Genomic DNA, 19,350 nt, shown 5'->3' with positions numbered 1-19,350 from the left:
TGTAGAAAACAAATAAAGCAGGCACATGTTGCTCCCTGTTCCCGAGCTGAACTGTTCCGTTCATTCATGTTGTATGAAGTATAAATTGAGGAAATACACAGAAGATACAACACTATCTATCTATCTATCTATCTATCTATCTATCTATCTATCTATCTATCTATCTATCTATCTATCTATCTATCTATCTATCTATCTATCTATCTATCTATCAAAAAAAATAATAACAATAAAAGTCAATTCAATTTAACTTAAATGACTGGAATGTAAAAATGATAAGTGTAAACAAATACGCAGATGTATGTACTTCTATCATCTGATGTCCAGTTTTTTCATTTATCTGTGAAAGATTTGACAGAATTTAGACTTTTTTCCAGCGTCATAAAAACATTTTATTTATTTATTGTGAACATTCTCATTGGTCGTGTGTTATTGAATTTGTATTGTATTATTTTTTTTTTTTATTAAATTCGGTTGGCTGAGTCGGTACCGGAAGTCGTCATTGATCTAATGACGTCACTTCCTGCCGCGGCACTTGAAGGTAAAGTTGGGTCTTTTCCTTCTTTTTTCGTCCTCTTTTTCTTCACCTTTTTCTTCATCTTCTGTTTGGCTTTTTCAAGACTACACTCTACAAGTGTCATCTTGGACCGAATCGTGAGTTTCATCCATATTTCATCTGATCCAAACCTGTTATTTTTAGTCCGTTTCATCCTGATGCTAAAGTTGAACTTTGAACTGAGTTGAACCCAGTTTAAAGTGAATCCATGAAGTTAAAGACAGTTTAAAATGAATCCTTAAAGTTAAGGGCAGTTTAAGTGAAGGCATTCAGATGTGCTCTGGCTCATAAACACACTCTAATCCCAGCTCATTCAACTGTAAACTCAGTCACTTCTTCGACTTTAACGGCTCTAGTCCGTTCGGTTAGCTCCAAGTTAGCTTGTTATGCTAACACACAGTTAGCTTCAACCTGAGTCAGTTTGTCCATTAAAGAGATTTAAATATTAGAAAAACCAGTACAAACAGCCTTTAACCAAACTATTGGAATGTCACTGAAAGGACTTAAATCTGTGACTGTTCACCTGATAAATGTTCAGTTTAAAGGAGTTCACACTCAATCATATTTCAAATAAGTACTTTAAAACCCTGAAACACGTCCTGTAAATAAAACATGAACTCATACCATGTGTTAGTCCACAACAGGGTGGAATTTATTATTTTAAAAAAAACTGTTTTATTCTAATGACACTGATGTCGGATACATCTGTGAGTTTGATCAGATCTGATTATTTCCGGCTGGTTTAAAAAAAAAAAACAGATGAAAACTGTCCCTGTAGTTTAACTCTGGTTCATTTACAATTTATGTTTGTGTTCATTAATTCATGAGACTTGTCAAATAAAAGAAACAGGTCCAGATCCAGCCAATGTCAACATCAAAGTCATACATTAAATTTCAACTTTTCATTTATCAAACAGGCTCATTTTTAACTTCAGAACTCTGTTTTGTGGAACTGTTTACACAAAGTCAGTATCACCTGTAGAAAAAAAACACATAATTAATATAACATGAAACGTAAAAAGGACTAAAATATTTAAGTGCACTATTAACTGTTTTATTTGTATTTACTGCCTGTTTTGTTTATGTTTACAGTCTGTTTTGATTATATTTACAGTCTGTTTTTGTTTATATTTACAGTCTGTTTTTGTTTATATTTACAGTCTGTTTTGTTTATGTTTACAATCTGTTTTTGTTTATATTTACAGTCTGGTTTGTTTATGTTTACAGTCTGTTTTTGTGTATGTTTACAGCTTGTTTTGTTTATGTTTACAGTCTGTTTTGTTTGTTTACAGTCTATTTTTGTTTATGTTTACAGTGTGTTTTGTTTATGTTTACAGTCTGTTTTTTATGTTTACAGTCTGTTTTGTTTGTTTACAGTGTGTTTTGTTTATGTTTACAGTCTGTTTTGTTTGTTTACAGTCTGTTTTGTTTACATTTACAGTCTGTTTTTGTTTATGTTTATAGTCTGTTTTTTGTTTATGTTTACAGTCTGTTTTTTTGTTTATGTTTACAGTCTGTTTTTTGTTTATGTTTACAGTCTGTTTTGTTTATGTTTATAGTCTATTTTTGTTTATGTTTACAGTCAGTTTTGTTTATATTTACAGTCTGTTTTGTTTGTTTACAGTCTGTTTTTGTTTATGTTTACAGTCTGTTTTGTTTGTTTACAGTCTGTTTTGTTTGTTTACAGTCTGTTTTGTTTATGTTTACCGTCTGTTTTGATTATGTTTACAGTCTGTTTTTGTTTATATTTACAGTCTGTTTTGTTTGTTTACAGTCTGTTTTGTTTGTTTACAGTCTATTTTTGTTTATGTTTACAGTCTGTTTTTTCTTTATGTTTACAGTCTGTTTTTTCTTTATGTTTACAGTCTGTTTTGTTTGTTTACAGTATGTTTTGTTTGTTTACAGTCTATTTTGTTTATGTTTACAGTCTGTTTTTGCTTATGTTTACAGTCTGTTTTGTTTGTTTACAGTCTATTTTTGTTTATGTTTACAGTCTGTTTTGTTTATGTTTACAGTCTATTTTTGTTTATGTTTACAGTCTGTTTTGTTTATGTTTACAGTCTGTTTTGTTTATGTTTACAGTCTGTTTTGTTTGTTTACAGTCTGTTTTGTTTATGTTTACAGTCTTTTTGTTTATGTTTACAGTCTGTTTTGTTTATGTTTACAGTCTGTTTTGTTTATGTTTACAGTCTGTTTTGTTTATGTTTACAGTCTGTTTTTGTTTATGTTTACAGTCTGTTTTGTTTATGTTTACAGTCTGTTTTGTTTATGTTTACAGTCTGTTTTTGTTTATGTTTACAGTCTGTTTTGTTTATGTTTACAGATGGGCTCCAGTGCTGTGTTCAGTGACCTCCTGTCTCCAGAGTCCACAGTCACGTCTCTGTTGTCCAGTTCAGGTCATCTGAGGAGTGGTCTGAGGGACCCTGAACGCATCACCACCTACACATACAGAGACAAGGTCTGCACGCGCTCTACTGCTTCTAGAAAAAAGATAAACAAAAAATAAAGAAGTAAATACATAAATAAGTGAGTAAATAAATAAATAAATAACCAGATAAATAATAAAAATAAATAAATCAAAGGGGAAAAGAAAATAGTAAATCTGTGAATATATCAAATACACAGGAGTTTGACAGTCGATAAATGAGAAGAACATGATGATCAGCTGACATGGACCAGGGACAGGGGGTCTGGGTCTGGGTCTGGGTTCACTCCTTTGATGAACCCTAACCCACAGCCTCCATTTGTGCTAATTCTGGAGAAAGTCTGTTGAGTTGTTGCCTAATTGCATCTCTTTGATTGACTGATCAATCGTCCGGTGGTCGTAGGAGTACGAGTCGGCGTCTGCGGCCCTCGACGCCTACATCTCAGACTTTGAGCGCAGTCGTGTGGACACAGAACAATCTGTTGGACGTCTGGTCTTACCCCAGAGCAGAACCCGACTGAGAAACAAAGACGGTAGGTGACCGGCGGGGGGGTGGGGGGGGGGGGTGTTCAGGTGCATCTGACCATGTGACCATTTCCTGGTGTTGTGTTCAGGTGCATCTGACCATGTGACCATTTCCTGGTGTTGTGTTCAGGTGCATCTGACCATGTGACCTTTGTTCTTTGGTCCAGTTCTCAGAGAACGTTTGACTGATGTGGAGCTGAACTTCCTCAACCTCCCCGTCAGCTCCCTCCGTCATCGCGGCAACAGAGACAGACTCTCCATGACGACGGACGAGCTTCTGTCCGTCCCCGTCGACGGCTCGATGCCGGTCACGCATACGTCGGCTTTTATCCACGGTCTGTGAACGCACCACGCTCATACGTACCATAGATGATCAATAAGACCAGGACTGATCAGCTTCAGTGTGTCTGTGCCGGTTCAGGTCTCATGTCTCAGTCCGGACCCTCCCTCGGACCAGGTCCTAGACCAGGACTCGGCAGCAGTCTGAACCAGGGTCATCCTCATCCGATCCGGACTCTCAGGACCTGCAGGTCAGACCGGGTTCTCCTCAGTAAAGGTCCCGTTTCCTGTCCCGTTGATGTGACCTCTGTGCGTTTTGTGGTTCAGGTTCAGAGGATCCGGTCCGAGGCCTCATGTGGACTTGAGCTCCACCGTGAACAGATGTGGCACCAGTTCCAGGTCTGAGGCAGACCTGGGTCATACATTGGTCCCTGCAGACGTTCACACTGTAGGTTCTGAGTTCCGCTGGTCCAGAACCCTTTGAACCCACTCCACAGCTCTGACCCTGTTTCCTGTCCATCAGCTTCCACACAGAGATTCAGAGTGGGCGGAGCCTGAGTCCTCTACGCTCCACCTCCCTCGTTGGTTGACCAGTAACAAAGCCCAGGTAGACTGTTCGGAGATCAGCAGCGTTCCGGAGGTCCCGTACCCGGCCTGGATCCAGCACTGCGATGCCTCTGAGACGCCGTCAGAACCGCAACAACAGGACAAACCGGGTATGAGTCTGGGCCCTCTGGTTCACCTCAAGTCCACTTTAAAAAAAAACTTTCAAATTTCAATTTCAAATGATGTCAGGGTTTCATTTTCCTGCATTTTTAATATCATGAAAGTTTTCAAAGTTGATGAGTCGTTTTAGTTTTTGTTTAAATTAATTGACTGGTTTTATTTGACTTTTTCTTGGTTTTAGAGTTAGTTTGAGTGAGTAAATCCAAAATATGACCAGTGGAGTTCCTCAGGGTTCTGTCCTCAGTCCTCTGCTGTTTCCTAGTTATTTTTTTAGGTGTTACGAGTAAACCTTAATGAAAGAATAAGTGACCTCCAGAACCTCCAGCCCCTGTCGATCACAGATCTCACATTGTTCAAGTGTATTTGATTCATCTTCATCCTAAACTCTGTGGAGGACAAACTGAAAGAAGTCGTTTCTTCCTGATGTCGTCGTGTTGGTTTTAGCTCCTGGTACTTTGGTTCTGGTGGTTTTGTGTCCGTTCTTTGTCTGGTTTCAGTTCCAGTTCTACTTTTATTGTTTGTTGAAGGTGTTTTTCCAGTCGGACCTCAGAGGACCATGTCATGGGTTCAAGACCTTGAGGGTGGACCAGAACAGGTGAGACCAGGTGATCTTGAACCCTGACTGTAGCAGGTCCATCAGATAGTGGACCTGATGTCCCTTTATAAAGTACATGATAGAGTCCAGACCACCGATGGTCCTGGACCTGTTTAGAAGAACAGGATCACATTCAACTCAGCAGGAAATGCTTGTGAGTTCTGGATTAGTCTGAACCTGGTTGAAGTTCTGAACCTGGTTGAAGTTCTGAAGGTGTCCATGTCCATGACCCTGTTTCAGGAGGACGGTCACCTGACCCTCAGAGACATCCGGCTTCAGTTCGCTCAGCAGATCTGTGTTCTGGCTGCAGACAGACAAAGCTGTGACGCCGTGGACGCTCTGTTCAGAGGTACCAATAAACCACAGATTAAACACAGGGTCTACAGGAAGTCCACCAGACCGGACCCAACCGGGTCTGGGACTCGGCTCGATTCACAATGAACAGAATACCATCACTGACCCCCTTAAGACAGAAGAACACACTCATTCATGGATGTGTCTGTGTTTCATGTCAGAGAACAGAATCCAGTCTCTGATCCAGAAGGCGGACCAGGTCCTGGACTCTCTGTCCCAGAGTTCTACTGGAGCCCCAGACGGGCTTCAGGATCCGGGTCCAGATGGTCTTCAGGATCTGGGTCCAGATGGTCTTCAGGATCCAGGTCCAGACGGTCTTCAGGATCCAGGTCAGACCAGATGCTAACAGTTAGCCACTAGTTAGCATCAACGCTAACTAGAGATGGAACCATATGAAAGTTTCATATCACTGTTATTGTGACCAAAATGATCACAGTTCTCATTATTATTGCGGTATTGTTGAAATTGTGAATATTGTTGAAAACGTTCAAAAAGTACTCATACACACACTGAAATAATTTAACCAAGTTGTATTTAAAAAAATAAATAAAATAAAATAAAATAATAGTCCCACTGTCCCTTCTGTGTCAGAAACATTCCAATATTAACCCTTAGTGGTCTGAGTCTATTCTGTCTGTTTTTCAGTCCTTTTGATTTGGCCTTTATATACTATAGAAACAAATGTTTACTATACCCATGTTTGGATCTGTTTTTTCAGCACAACTTCATCTAGATCATCTGTCTATTATTTTTTCACTTTAACCTACTATAAAAACACAAAAATATATACAATCCGATTTGAAAAATGTATATAATTTATTGCATAAATAACACACAGATGTTTAACGAACCTTTTCACAGACTTTAAAAGTGAATATTGGTTCAAATATTAGGGATAGAAAATTAAAATTGAAATAAATTCAAACTCTACTCGAATATTTGACATTAAAGCAGATCCTTCCATAGGGTTTATTCCCCTAAAAGTGCAGTAATCAAACACAGTTATCATGAGAATTAGAATTTAAATGATAATACTAACCGTCTGTGATTTTACTGCCATTTATCATTATACTGGTAATCGATACATCCCTACTAGAAACGTAACGATATGAAAATTTTATATCACTGTTATTATGACCAAAATGATCCCTGTGTGCGTGTGTGTGTGTGTGTGTGTTTCAGTCAGTCCAGTACACACTGATGACCTCCTGATCACAAACTCCTCTCTCTCTGGTTCGTGGAAACTCTCAGTGGATCAGGTGGGTTTGATTGATTCTCCATCAGATAAGCATGGACCACAGACCAACGATAATGTAGGAAGTATAGAGCACAGGTGTCAGACATGTGGCCTGGGGTCCACATGTGGCCCACCAAAGGTTCCACTGCGGCCCTGCAGGATGAAAGGTCATAAGTGAACCTGAACAGTCCAGGTTGAACAAATCCTTTTGGTTCAGGTTCCACATACAGACCAGTGTGATCTACAGTCAAAAGAACAACACAATAACCCAGAGAGACTGACAACCACACATTTACTGTGAAAAATTATGTGGAAAAAATCACATTACACTGTGAAAATATTTACATTTACAAAACTACTTTTTCACAATAAAATGCAAATAAATCCATAAATAAAAACACAGATGAACAACCTGAACTGTGCAGTTTGAACAATATTCTGTCTGTTCCTAAATGTTTGGTGCATTTATGGATCCACTGGGATCTGCAGTTGTGTTCAGAATAACAGATGGAATATTGGAGAAACTGTTCACATTTAGTTCAAACTCCAACATTTGAACAATATTCTGTCTGTTCCCAAATGTTTATGGAACACTGTGTGTAAATGCACATGTAGAAATAAGAAGTCCAGGCAGACGAGTGTTACAATTGCACTCATTTTTCAAATGACATTTCTGTTTTTTCTTTTTTGTAAAATGTAAATATTTTCATAATTTAATTGTGTTTTTTTGTACTAAAACAAAAAGAAAAACTTAGATTTGTCATCATTTATGGGTTATTCAGTCATTCTTTTACTGGTTCTGGCCCACTGCAGATCAAACTGGGCTGAATATGGAACTGAACCCAAAAGAGTTGGACAGCCCTGACGTACAGGATCGATATTGTATCAATATTGATATTGTATTGTACTGACATTGTATTGATATGGTGTCATATCGATATTGTCACACACTTGTGTTGCATTCCAGTGTTTTCCGTCACAGTCGGTGTTTCTGCTCCTCATGCTCCGTTAATGAACCCTCGTCCTCGGGTCAGCGGCGTTTTCCGTTTCAGACCGTGGATCGAACCGTCCAATCACAAGGCTGCGTCTGTACTCACTGTTCTGATTGTTTAGGATTCTTCTGCTCTGCAGCGTCCTCCGTCCGTGAGCTCTGGTCTCCATGGAAACCAGACTCAACTCGGTCCTGTGGAGGCGTTGAAACAGATGCTGTTCAGACTCCAGGCTGTGGAGGCGGAGCTACAGAGACGACGACCGCCACCGTCACAGAAACAGGTCAGTGGGACATCCGGTCACCATAACAACCAGGTAAACGATAACACCTGCATTAGATCCACTGACCCCTTTAACGTTTATTAAGTGTTTGAACTGAAGTCAAATACTGGTTTGAAATGAGTGACTCTGGTTCCACGATGCGTAAGAGTTCAGATGGAACTGTGTTCAGGTTCTGTCCTCGACTGGGATAAACTAAATTAAATGTCTGTGCTTTTGGATCCAACCAGCATTTGACAAAATCCAATTCAACAAAAAATTCAAAATCAACATTTTTCAGCATTTTCTGAAGTTTTAGAAACCAAAACAGCTGAGCAAGAAGATGATCATATATGGACATTTGAAGAACTGGGGGCTGTTTAATGATCCATCTGGTTGTGCTTTCATGTCAGGGGTCAGACTTGGACGGAGTCACCGGAGGACCGTCCCTGCAGAGGTAAGGGACCCTGAACGCACCACAGACCTGCATTTACAGCACACACACATAAACACACACACACACACCAGCAGGGCGGTGCTGTTCTGACCTCTGACCCCTGCACCTGCACCTGTCCGCAGGGCGTTGCACCACCTGAGGCGCCTGAAGCTGCTGGTGGATGAGTCTGCACGCAAACGCACCAGGGACCACCTGGAGCGGGACCCAGACCGGGACCTGGAGCGGGACCTGCACCTGGACCAGGACCAGGACCTGGACCCAGACCGGGACCTGGAGCAGGACCTGGAGCGGGACCTGGACCTGGACCAGGACCAGGATCAGGACCTGGTTCGTTCCTCGTCTTCGTCCAGACTCATTTGCAGCGAACAGACGATGACAGGATGAAGAAGAAGAAACAGGTTCAGACAAAAACATGTTAGATTTAATTTAATGTCAGTGTGTCAAAACATGAAGCAGGTCCAATAAAAGCTTCAGAGCAGGATCCAGTCTGTTCTGTGGAATGATTCAAAGAAACTGAAACTGAAGGAGGAACATGAACGAACAGAACGTACATCAAACAGGTCAGAGGGTCAGAGGAGGACGAACTCAACATTTCACCTTTGAACCCAAACATGAACTGAAGACATGAACCCAACACACACAGCCTTCTGGGAAATCCAGCCCCTCCCCTACAGCTTCAGCCCTTCCCCCTGCATCGTCAGCCCCTCCCTCTTCAGTTTCAGCCACTCCCTTTACAGCTTCAGCCCCTCCCCCTACAGCTTCAGCCCTTCCCCCTGCATCTTAAGCCCCTCCCTCTTCAGTTTCAGCCACTCCCTCTACAGCTTCAGCCCCTCCCCCTACAGCTACAGCCCCTCCCCCTACAGCTTCAAAGACGCTCGTTTCCCATCTGAACCTTGTCAGTGGTTGGTTGTCACACCTGTCAGTCACACGTTAACCCTACGTCAGTTCCAGTTCATGTTTCCTCTCAGATGTGAATAAAAAACAGTTCAGAGGAAGTTGTCAGATTTGTGAGCCGTGACTCAACCGTCGGTAACGTCCACCTGTTCTGATAAAATGGTGATGAAATTCCTTCTTCAGTCGTCACATCGTCCACCCAGTGTCCACACTCCAAACATTCCCCACAGGTTCCAGACTGAAACAGCCCAGGCAGAAGCAGAAGGCTTCTATTAACGCCTGTCCATGGAAGGAAATCTGTCTCATCAGATTTGGAATTATAAAAGCCACTGGATTTCTAGCGCTGAAATTTTTTTTGCACTGAAATTAAGGATCAGATTTTTTTGTCTCTCAATTTAACTATGTTCATAAATTTAGAATAAAAAAAAATTCAGAGGCAAAAAATTCAGACAAAAAATTCAGACAAAAAAATTCAGAAGCAAAAAAGTCAGACAAATAATTCCGATCACACATCCGGGACACCAAGGAAAAGTAACTGATTCCATCTCAAGTTGATCCGACAGTCAGTCGAGTTACGTTAGGTTGGTCATGTGACACTGATGCAGGAAGACGGTCAGCGCGGATGTGTGATCTGAATGTTTCAGTTCTGAATTTCTTTTATTCTAAATTTATGAACATAGTTGAATTTAGAGACAGAAAATGCAGATACTTAAAGGTGGGGTCTGAGATGTTTTTCTGGAGCATTTTTTATTATATTCCTTAAAATCCCCTTCACACCCCGATTACAACTAATTAATTAAATGCTCTAACACAAAAATTACAAAAATTAAAAATCAAAAAATGCAATCAAACAAACAAATGAGCACAAACATAAATAAGTGAAACTAAACCAGAAAAATAGAAAACAGAACCAGACAAATTAGTGGTCATTTAATGTAGAGTTAAAAATAAATTATTGACTTATTACTTATTAGGTCTTAATAATTATATCCTTCAAAAATTGCCTTACGTATTATTTTTTTAAATATCCAAAATCTGCTCCACGTTCTTAAATCCAAACGTAACATTTACTCAGATCACAGACTGACGTTGGTGTTCAGTTCATTTCTCATGCGTTCGCTCCTTCCTGTCGCTCGCTTCTCCAAACCTTAACGATCCCGTCTCGTCCTGCTGACATCAGCGTCTCCCCCTCGGGGTCAAAGGTCACGCTTTGCACACTGTCTCCATGCTCTGATTGGCTGATGGTGGCGCATGACTCCGCCTCCAGTAGGCGGACCTGTCCGTCTCCCCCGGCGACCGCCAGCGTCCTCCCCGTGGGACTGAAGGCCAGCTGGTTGGCACTGGTGCCGGTCTCCGTGGTTACCCGGACCGACGCCGGCTTCCTGACGTCCCACAGGCTGACCGCGCCTCCAGAGTCGCATGACGCGATGATGTCGCCCGCCGGGTGGAAGGCGGCGTGGGTGCATGGCCTCTGGTGTCCCACAAAGGCGGCGGCGCACACCCCCAGCCTGGCATCCCACAATGCAACGGTTCTGTCGGCCGAGCAGGTGAGCAGCAGGTTGGACCGAGGCAGGAAGTGGACGCTGGCGACGGCGGCGGCGTGGCGGCGCAGCGTGAGGCGACAGCGGCGGCCGCTCAGGTCCCACAGCTTCACGGTTCTGTCGGACGAACAGGACGCCAGGAAGTGACCGCAGGAGTGGAAGCAGCAGCTCCAGGTGGGTCCGAGGTGACCCGGCAGAACCAGGACGCACCGGGACCGAGGGACGTCCCACAAACGCACCTGCAGACGAAGAAACGTGGAGGTCAGAGCGCAGCGGCGTCTGGAGGACGACCATGCTCATGTGAGGTTCCAGAAGGTGGGTGTGGTTTTATCAGGGGCGTGTCTGTACCCATCTGCATCCTCTGCTGTGTACTCTGTCAGTCCGGCCTCTGTCCACAGTGTTTAGTCCATGATTCTGACACACAAAGGGTTAACAGTCAGGCTCTGCTAGAAGTCCCGCCTCTAACGTAAATATCGTTCTCTGATTGGCTCTGTGGTTTTGCTACTGTACATGTGATTGGCCGTCCCCACTGTCACTCCATCTACTTGTAAAATGAACCTGATAGTTGGAGCGCCAACGTCATTTTTCAATATGTTTGTATTTGTTCTGAGTCACATCAGACAGACGGATTAGAACATCAGAGGAGTCATTTACATTTGGACGTGTGTGTGTGTGTGTGTGTGTGTGTGTGTGTGGATGTAAAGGATGTCAAAGAAAAGAAAACTGGTCATCAGACACTTCTGTAGGAGTCCCAGTGTGAGTTAGTTCAAGGGTGTAGAACTGTAGAGGCTCAACACAGATACTGAAGAAAAGACACTATTTAATGACAAACAAACACTTTTCAAAGTTACTTTACTGATTATTTTCATATATTTCGATGGAAGAGCAACTGTTTAAAAAACACACATAAAGAAAATTTCTGGGAAAGTACAATAAAACCTCAGATTATAAATGTGATTCTAGATGTGATTTGATCTGTATTTTGGGGAATAAATTATATGTAATAACTGAAAGTAAAACTGTACCATCAAACTGTATGAACAGTGGATCCACATACGTTCATACGTCATGGATCAACATTTATGTCAGGAGACAGAGAGAAGGGAGGAGGAGGAGGAAGGAGAGAAGGGAGGAGGAGGAGGGAGGAGGGAGGAGGAAGGAGAGAAGGGAGGAGGAGGAGGAAGGAGAGAAGGGAGGAGGAAGGAGGAAGGAGAGAAGGGAGGAGGAAGGAGGAAGGAGGAAGGAGAGAAGGGAGGAGGAGGAAGGAGGAAGGAGAGAAGGGAGGAGGAGGAAGGAGAGAAGGGAGGAGGAGGGAGGAGGAAGGAGAGAAGGGAGGAGGAGGAGGGAGGAGGAAGGAGGAAGGAGAGAAGGGAGGAGGAGGAGGAAGGAGAGAAGAGAGGAGGAGGAGGAAGGAGAGAAGGGAGGAGGAAGGAGGAAGGAGAGAAGGGAGGAGGAGGAGGGAGGAGGAAGGAGGAAGGAGAGAAGGGAGGAGGAGGAGGAAGGAGAGAAGGGAGGAGGAGGAGGAAGGAGAGAAGAGAGGAGAGGAGGAGGAGACAGAGAGAAGAGAGGAGGAGGAGGAAGGAGAGAAGGGAGGAGGAGGAGGAAGGAGAGAAGGGAGGAGGAGGAGGAAGGAGAGAAGGGGAGGAGGAGGAGGAGTAGAGGCTGTAAATTCACAGATGCTTCAATAATAATGCATTTGTTTGTCATTAGAATAACTTTGCAGAATGCATTAAATTCTAGTTTTGTCTGTACATATTCAGATATGTTTTAGAAACACAATTTTTTTACTCATTGTTTCCTTGTTTGCTCAACATGATGTGAAATTATGATCACAAATGTAAAACCCATCCCCTTTCAGGAGTGCTGCCTTGGAGCGCTTTAGTGTCCACACCAGTGTCAGAATCAAACGACTGCCCTGGGTTTGAGTGAACGAGGGGAGGAGTTAGTGCTGATGGACAGCTGGGAGGTGTTCAGGTTCCTGTTATTGTGGGTCAGTCCTGGATCAGAGGCAGCTGTGTGTTTGTTTGTTTGTTTTTGTTTTACTGGTTTCACCTACTTCCTGTTTCCTCCATCAGAAGAGTCACATGACGTTACTGGGATGTGTCTTATTGGCTGCTCAGGAGGGTTTACGCCCCCTGCTGTCTGATGTCTCCTCCAGGACCGCCTCCCATCATGTGACTGACGGAGGATCCAGGAAGTAGATGAAAAACAGGTAAACAAACAGACAGAGAGACAGACAAACAGACAGCAGGTCCTGGTCCAGGCCCCGCCCACAGCAGGTTCTGGTCCAGGCCCCACCCACTGCAGGTCCTGGTCCAGGCCCCGCCCACAGCAGGTTCTGGTCCAGGCCCCACCCACTGCAGGTCCTGGTCCAGGCCCCGCCCATAGCAGGTTCTGGTCCAGGCCCCACCCACTGCAGGTCCTGGTCCAGGCCCCGCCCACAGCAGGTTCTGGTCCAGGCCCCACCCACTGCAGGTCCTGGTCCAGGCCCCGCCCATAGCAGGTTCTGGTCCAGGCCCCACCCACTGCAGGTCCTGGTCCAGGCCCCGCCCACAGCAGGTTCTGGTCCAGGCCCCACCCACTGCAGGTCCTGGTCCAGGCCCCGCCCACAGCAGGTTCTGGTCCAGGCCCCACCCACTGCAGGTCCTGGTCCAGGCCCCGCCCATAGCAGGTTCTGGTCCAGGCTCCGCCCACTGCAGAGTCTGGTCCAGGCCCCACCCACTGCAGGTTCTGGTCCAGGCCCCGCCCACTGCAGATTCTGGACTCACCGTACAGTCTCCGCTGGTCGTCGCCAGTTTGGTTCCATCAGGATGGAAGGTGCAGCTGGACAGCCAATCAGAGTGTCCCTCAGCGGTCAGCAGCGCCTGAGCCCCCTGGACACACACAACATCACACTCATCAGCCAATCAGAACACAGGAACCACCGTTTCATCTAGAACCTGGAACCAACACAGAACATCCCAGCAGTGGTTCTGGTGGTTCAGACTGGACCTGGACCTGGACCTGGACCTGGTTGGTCTGGTTGTAGACCCTGACATTAGGAGTCCTGGGTTCTAGACCTGAACCTGTTGATCAGGTTCTGGAACCGGTCTTGCTGTTGAACCCGGGTCCTCTGGTTGGACTTTAGACCCAGTTCTGAACCAACACCAGATCCAGACCAGAACCATCAGCGGGTCTCTGTCGGTGAACCTGGTCCGGCTCACCTGGACCAGCCCACCTGGACCGGCTCACGTGGTCCGGCTCACCTGGACCGGCCCACCTGGACCGGCTCACCTGTGTGGCGCTCGGCACTGCCCACAGTCTCCAGGTGCGGTCGTCGCTGGCAGAGGCGAGGAGGGGTTTGAGTGGGTGGAGCCTGACGCAGCTGACAGGCAGCTGATGGGCTCTGATGGAGCAGGACAGACGGAAGGAGGCGGGGCTTCTGTCAGTGCCCACCTGAGCCAGGTGAGGCCCGGGCCGGTGGGCGTAGACGGGGAAGTCCTGGTCCTTGTGGCGTCTGGAGGCCTTTGGGACCGAACCTGCGCCAGCGTCGGACGCTGTTTTTTGGCGGCCCTGCGTCTCGCTGCGCTGCGTTTCCTTCTGCCTCAGCTCCGCCTCCTTCTGCCTCAGCTCCGCCTCCAGACTGACCAGCGCCTTCTGCCTGAGTGCCGCCTCGTACTTTTCTCCCAGAAGCCTCAGCGCCGGGCCGTAGGCGTCGCGGTGCTCCCTCAGCTGTTTGAGGTCGGAGTTCAGCTGTGTCTTGTGGGCGGCGGCCTGTCGGTGCCGCAGGTGGTGGAACTCCGCCTCCCTCTTCATCCGGTCCACACTGTGTCCCGCCTCCATCAGGCCCCGTTGCAGATGCCCCGCCTCCTTTCGGACCGCCTCCAGCTCACTCTGCAGCAGCTGATTCTGGGTCAGAGCATCCGGGACCAAGACGGCGCCCGTGACTCCGCCCACCGGCGCCGACCCATACCACTCGGCCTCGAAGCACCTCAGAGTCCGGATCAGACCGCAACGGCGCAGGAAGTTCCGCAGGAAGTCCTCCACCACCTCTGGGATGCCAGGGGGTGGGCGGAGTTTAGGTCTGTGTCGGTTCACAGACGAGGAGGAGGAGGAGAAGGTGGGCTCCTCCCCCTCCTCCTCCCCCCCCCTCCTCCCCCCCCTCCTCCCCCCCCTCCTCCCTCCTCCTCCTCCTGCTCCGCCTCCTCTGTGGAAACAGACATGAGTATATTAAACACACTTTAACCCTCCTTCACTCCTTCTTTTCTTTTTCTTTCAGTTAAACTCATCTGTTTTTTTCATATTTACCTTCCTCTGACGCCTCCGTCTGCACCTTCACCTTCATCTTCCTCGTCTTCTCCTCCTCCTCTGGGTTGTTTATTCGTTGCCATGGTGGCGCGGCCCCTCCTCCTCTGGGTTGTTTATTCGTTGCCATGGTGGCGTGGCCCCTCCTCCTCTGGGTTGTTTATTCGTTGCCATGGTGGCGTGGCCCCTCCTCCTCTGGGTTGTTTATTCGTTGCCATGGTGGCGTGGCCCCTCCTCCTCTGGGTTGTTTATTCGTTGCCATGGTGACCTGCTCCCTCTGTTGTAAAGGTGGACTCAGTTTATCAGATGAACCCGTTCTGTTTTATTTCAGTTCTAGGATCCGACAAACACCAGTAAAAACATGTTTACATCAACTTCTACTGTTTTTAATCAGTTTATAAGTTTTTAATCAGTTTAAACAGTTTTTTTTTTAATCTAATGTCAGTCTTTTTTTCTGCTCCTTCAACATTATTTTATTAAATGTCCATTTTCAGTGCAGCCTCAGTATGAGTTCCATGTTGTTGTCGTTGTCCTTTCACTATTAATCTTCACACTTTATTCTAATGTGGAACTTTCCTTCTTGTTTAGTTGGTTAATCATGTGTGTGTCATTTGTAAACTAACATCTGTTCCATGTGTGAGCTTCGCTGTTTGAACCTGTTCACTTTAAATACACCTGCTTTAGTTTAATGTTCGTTTAACTCATGTCTTCTTTTATTCAGTGAATGCGTTTTAAAATCATGTTTTATCTGATCATTTAAATATCTTGTTTTTATTTTAATGTAATTTTTCTTCTGTTTTTTTATGCTTTTGTAAATAAAGTCATGTGACTCACTCTGTGTATAAATACTTATATTTTCTAGATAAATCTACCTTTATTAGATTCTCCTCAGGTCTGTTTTATCCATCTGTTGTTGTTCTGTATCCATCTGTGAACTCTAATAGTTTTGTCTTTGACACAGTCAAACCTAACTGTGTCTGTGTGTAAACTTTAACATGTGACAGACTCAGAATGAGGACGAACTTTTGTCTGTGACTCATTTATTATTATTATTATTTTTTTAATTCATTACAAAATATCTGGACGACTTATTTTATTTCAATGAAAGGAAAAAAAAAACGCGTTCGTGCATTTGTTGTTTCCGGTTTGTCCAACAGGGGGCGGTGCCCTGGTTCACGTCACATGACGTGGTCACATGACCGACAGCCGGAAGTGAATGGAGCAGAGCGGCTTCCTGTTGTTTCACTGGTTGTTTTGTGGACATTAGGAGATAATAGTGGACATTAGAGGACGGTAGTGGACATTAGAGGACGGTAGTGGACATTAGTGGGTGTCTTCCTGCAGCAGGTTGGACTGTGTCTCATCTGAACATAAACCGGGAAAAGAGTCCGTTTATCATCGGGACGAAGAACCGGAGTTCAGCCACAGTTCAGCGGATCCAGCCCGAACACAGGTACTGATGAGCGGCCATGCAGCTGTCAGAGCCGGTACCAGAGCCGGTACCGGCAGCTCATGGAGGGACGGACACAGACAGACCGGGAACCAGCTGTAAACCCGGACAGAGAGGACGGAAGACCAGTGTGTGTGTGTGTGTGTGTGTGTGTGTGTGTGTGTGTGTGTGTGTGTGTGTGTGTGTGTGTGTGTGTGTGTGTGTGTGTGTGTGTGTGTGTGTGTGTGTGTGTGTGTGTGTGTGTCCTAGGGTTGTCTTGGGTCCTGGTTAACACTGGTTCTTCTGTGTGAGGCTGAAGTTGTTCCCACTGGACCTTCCAGTCCACCTTAACAGTGTCCTAACCCCTGTAGGACACTGTTAAGGTGGACCTACAGGGGTTAGGACACTGTTAAGGTGGACCTACAGGGGTTAGGACACTGTTAAGGTGGACCTACAGGGGTTAGGACACTGTTAAGGTGGACCTACAGGGGTTAGGACACTGTTAAGGTGGACTAGAAGGTCCAATGGGAACAACTTCAGCCTGGTCTGTTCTGTTTTCAATGCACCGCCTCCTCTTAGCTCCTCCCTCCTCTTAGCTCCTCCCTTTTTCAGGTAAAATCATTGAAAAGGCTCCAGTGTTCCAACAGCTGAATGACTTCTGAACAGTCAACAGCTGCTTGAACGTCTTTCAGTTCGGTTTCAGACCACATCACAGCACTGACACAGCTCTGCTCAAAGTATTTAATGACATTCGCTTAAACACAGATCATGGCAGATCTTCAGTTTCAGTCCTACTGGACCTCAGTGCTGCATTCCACACAGTCCACCATGATATATGACTGGATCCACTGGAAAATTGGGTGGGACTATCTGGCACAGTTCTAGATTGGTTTGCATCCTACTTAAAGGGCAGGGATTACTTAGTGTCAATAGGTAACTTTAAATCTGAGCAGACCAAAATTACATGTGGAGTCCCCCAAGGCTCCATCCTGGGACCCCTTCTGTTCAACATCTACATGCTTCCACTGGCTCAGATCATAGAAAAAAACCAAATAGATGACCATAAGTATGCAGATGACACACAGCTCTACATTTGAATGTCCCCAGGTGACCACACCCCCACCCAAGCCCTGGGTAAATGCATGGAACACATATGTGAACGGATGGGCCAGAGTTTTCTACAGTTCAACACAAACAACTGAGGGAGTCGTTTTTGGACCCAAGGAGGACCGTCTGAAAATCAGCATGAAAACCTCAGACCAGGCCTGGAATCTGGGTGTTGTCCTGGATTCAGACCTGAATTTTAAAAACCACAGACAAACAATTCCACAGTCAGCTTCCTATCACCTCCAGAACAGTTCCAGGATTAAAGGACTGATGTCGCAGCAGGACCTGGAAAAACTAGTCCAGCATTTATCTGGAGTGGAGCTGATACTGGAACAGGATCTGCTCTGGTCCACCTACAAAGTCTATCAGACCACTGCAGCTGATCCACAATAAGACCACTAAGACCAAGAGACTGGACCACATCAGTCCAGTTCTCAGGTCTCTACACTGGACCACATCAGTCCAGTTCTCAGGTCTCTACACTGGACCACATCAGTCCAGTTCTCAGGTCTCTACACTGGACCACATCAGTCCAGTTCTCAGGTCTCTACACTGGACCACATCAGTCCAGTTCTCAGGTCTCTACACTGGACCACATCAGTCCAGTTCTCAGGTCTACACTGGACCACATCAGTCCAGTTCTCAGGTCTACACTGGTCCCTGTCTGTCACAGAACAGACTTTAAATTCTCTTGCTTCATATAAAACACAGAATGGTTTAGGCCTAAAATCCATTAGAGACCTTCTAGTCCAGTCTGAACCATCCAGACCACTCAGGTGGTCTGGTGCAGGTCTGCTCTGGGTTCCAAAGTCAGAACTAAACCTGGAGAATCAGCGTTCAGTTTCTATGCTCCGTAGATCTGGAACAAACTACCAGAAAATATCAGGTCTGAGATCTGAGTTCTGTTCAGTCCAGGTTCCAGACTCACCTGTTCACTGGGTTCTGGTTCTGGTTCTGGTTCTGGTTCCAGACTCACCTGTTCACTGGGTTCTGGTTCTGGTTCTGGTTCCAGACTCACCTGTTCACTGGGTTCTGGTTCTGGTTCCAGACTCACCTGTTCACTGGGTTCTGGTTCTGCTTCTGGTTCCAGACTCACCTGTTCACTGCTTCCTTTGACTCAAAGGATTTTTCCTTGTTCCATTTCTCCTTCTCTTTCCAAACTCTGAAACTCTTCCTTTAATCTGTGTGTTCACAGTCGTGTGTTTTCTTGCTGTTTTTAATCCTCTGTTACATGTTTCTTTGATCAGGTTTTAAATGGGTTTCTCTGTCCTTGTATTTCATGTTCTATATCAAACACCTGGAACTGCCTTGCTGCTGAAATGTGCGACACAAATAAACTTACCTTGCGTAGCCTTGCCTCCTCTTAGCTCCTCCCTCCTCTTAGCTCCTCCCTCCTCTTAGCTCCTCCCTCCTCTGTCTGTAAATATAAACAACATATATTTAACTGTAATACATATCAAAATACCACATGAAAGTAGTGAGTTCATGTGTAGACTGTCTGATGACACTGTCCTGGTCTGTAGGTCACAGGTCAGAGGTCACCATGGGGTCAGCGGTGGAGCGCACAGATGAGCATGTGCGGGAGTATCTGATCTACAGAGGCTTCACGTCCACGCTCAAACACCTGGACAACGACATCAAAGTCGACAAGGAGAAGGGCTTCAGGGTGAGTGGGACCGCCCCGAGGTGGGCC

General features: G+C 45.5%; 3 protein-coding genes across 3 annotated transcripts in view; 2 read left to right on the top strand and 1 right to left on the bottom strand.

Moving 5' to 3' along the window:
- The first annotated feature begins 535 nt into the window (after positions 1–535).
- cunh18orf54 (chromosome unknown C18orf54 homolog) lies at positions 536–8,883 on the top strand. Its single transcript, XM_030130603.1, has 14 exons — positions 536–654; positions 2,880–3,014; positions 3,385–3,514; positions 3,674–3,841; positions 3,928–4,036; positions 4,113–4,233; positions 4,309–4,501; positions 5,039–5,106; positions 5,347–5,455; positions 5,622–5,789; positions 6,643–6,719; positions 7,811–7,969; positions 8,359–8,402; positions 8,525–8,883. Exons 2-14 carry the CDS (start codon positions 2,880–2,882, stop codon positions 8,784–8,786), a joined length of 1,743 nt encoding a protein of 580 aa, XP_029986463.1. The 5' UTR covers positions 536–654; the 3' UTR covers positions 8,787–8,883.
- Positions 8,884–10,155: 1,272 nt separating this feature from the next.
- Positions 10,156–15,207, bottom strand: LOC115416749 (sperm-associated antigen 16 protein-like). Its single transcript, XM_030130605.1, has 4 exons — positions 15,125–15,207; positions 14,111–14,900; positions 13,606–13,710; positions 10,156–11,076 (listed from the first exon to the last, which is right to left on the bottom strand). Exons 1-4 carry the CDS (start codon positions 15,205–15,207, stop codon positions 10,405–10,407), a joined length of 1,650 nt encoding a protein of 549 aa, XP_029986465.1. The 3' UTR covers positions 10,156–10,404.
- A 1,122-nt stretch (positions 15,208–16,329) lies between these two features.
- Positions 16,330–19,350, top strand: part of wdr91 (WD repeat domain 91) — a 23,611-nt gene continuing 20,590 nt past the window's right edge. The window contains exons 1-2 of the mRNA XM_030130608.1: positions 16,330–16,574; positions 19,181–19,323. Coding sequence (XP_029986468.1) covers positions 19,201–19,323 — 123 coding nt within the window. The 5' untranslated portion in view covers positions 16,330–16,574; positions 19,181–19,200. The remainder of the gene's footprint in view (positions 16,575–19,180; positions 19,324–19,350) is intronic.

This window comes from Sphaeramia orbicularis, unplaced genomic scaffold (genome assembly GCF_902148855.1).
Source record: "Sphaeramia orbicularis unplaced genomic scaffold, fSphaOr1.1, whole genome shotgun sequence".
Taxonomy (NCBI): Eukaryota; Metazoa; Chordata; class Actinopteri; order Kurtiformes; family Apogonidae; genus Sphaeramia; species Sphaeramia orbicularis.
Note: the sequence above shows the minus strand (reverse complement) of the source record. Positions and strands in the feature narration are given on the sequence as shown.

Coding starts and splice junctions, on each gene's coding strand:
- cunh18orf54 (XM_030130603.1), top strand. CDS start 2,880: ATGGGCTCCAGTGCTGTGTTCAGTGACCTCCTGTCTCCAGAGTCCACA. Junction 4,502..5,038: donor GCAACAACAGGACAAACCGG/GTATGAGTCTGG, acceptor TGTTTGTTGAAG/GTGTTTTTCCAGTCGGACCT. Junction 6,720..7,810: donor GGAAACTCTCAGTGGATCAG/GTGGGTTTGATT, acceptor CTGATTGTTTAG/GATTCTTCTGCTCTGCAGCG.
- LOC115416749 (XM_030130605.1), bottom strand. CDS start 15,207: ATGGCAACGAATAAACAACCCAGAGGAGGAGGAGAAGACGAGGAAGAT. Junction 13,711..14,110: donor CAGTGCCGAGCGCCACACAG/GTGAGCCGGTCC, acceptor GTGTGTGTCCAG/GGGGCTCAGGCGCTGCTGAC. Junction 11,077..13,605: donor CGACCAGCGGAGACTGTACG/GTGAGTCCAGAA, acceptor CTTCGTCTGCAG/GTGCGTTTGTGGGACGTCCC.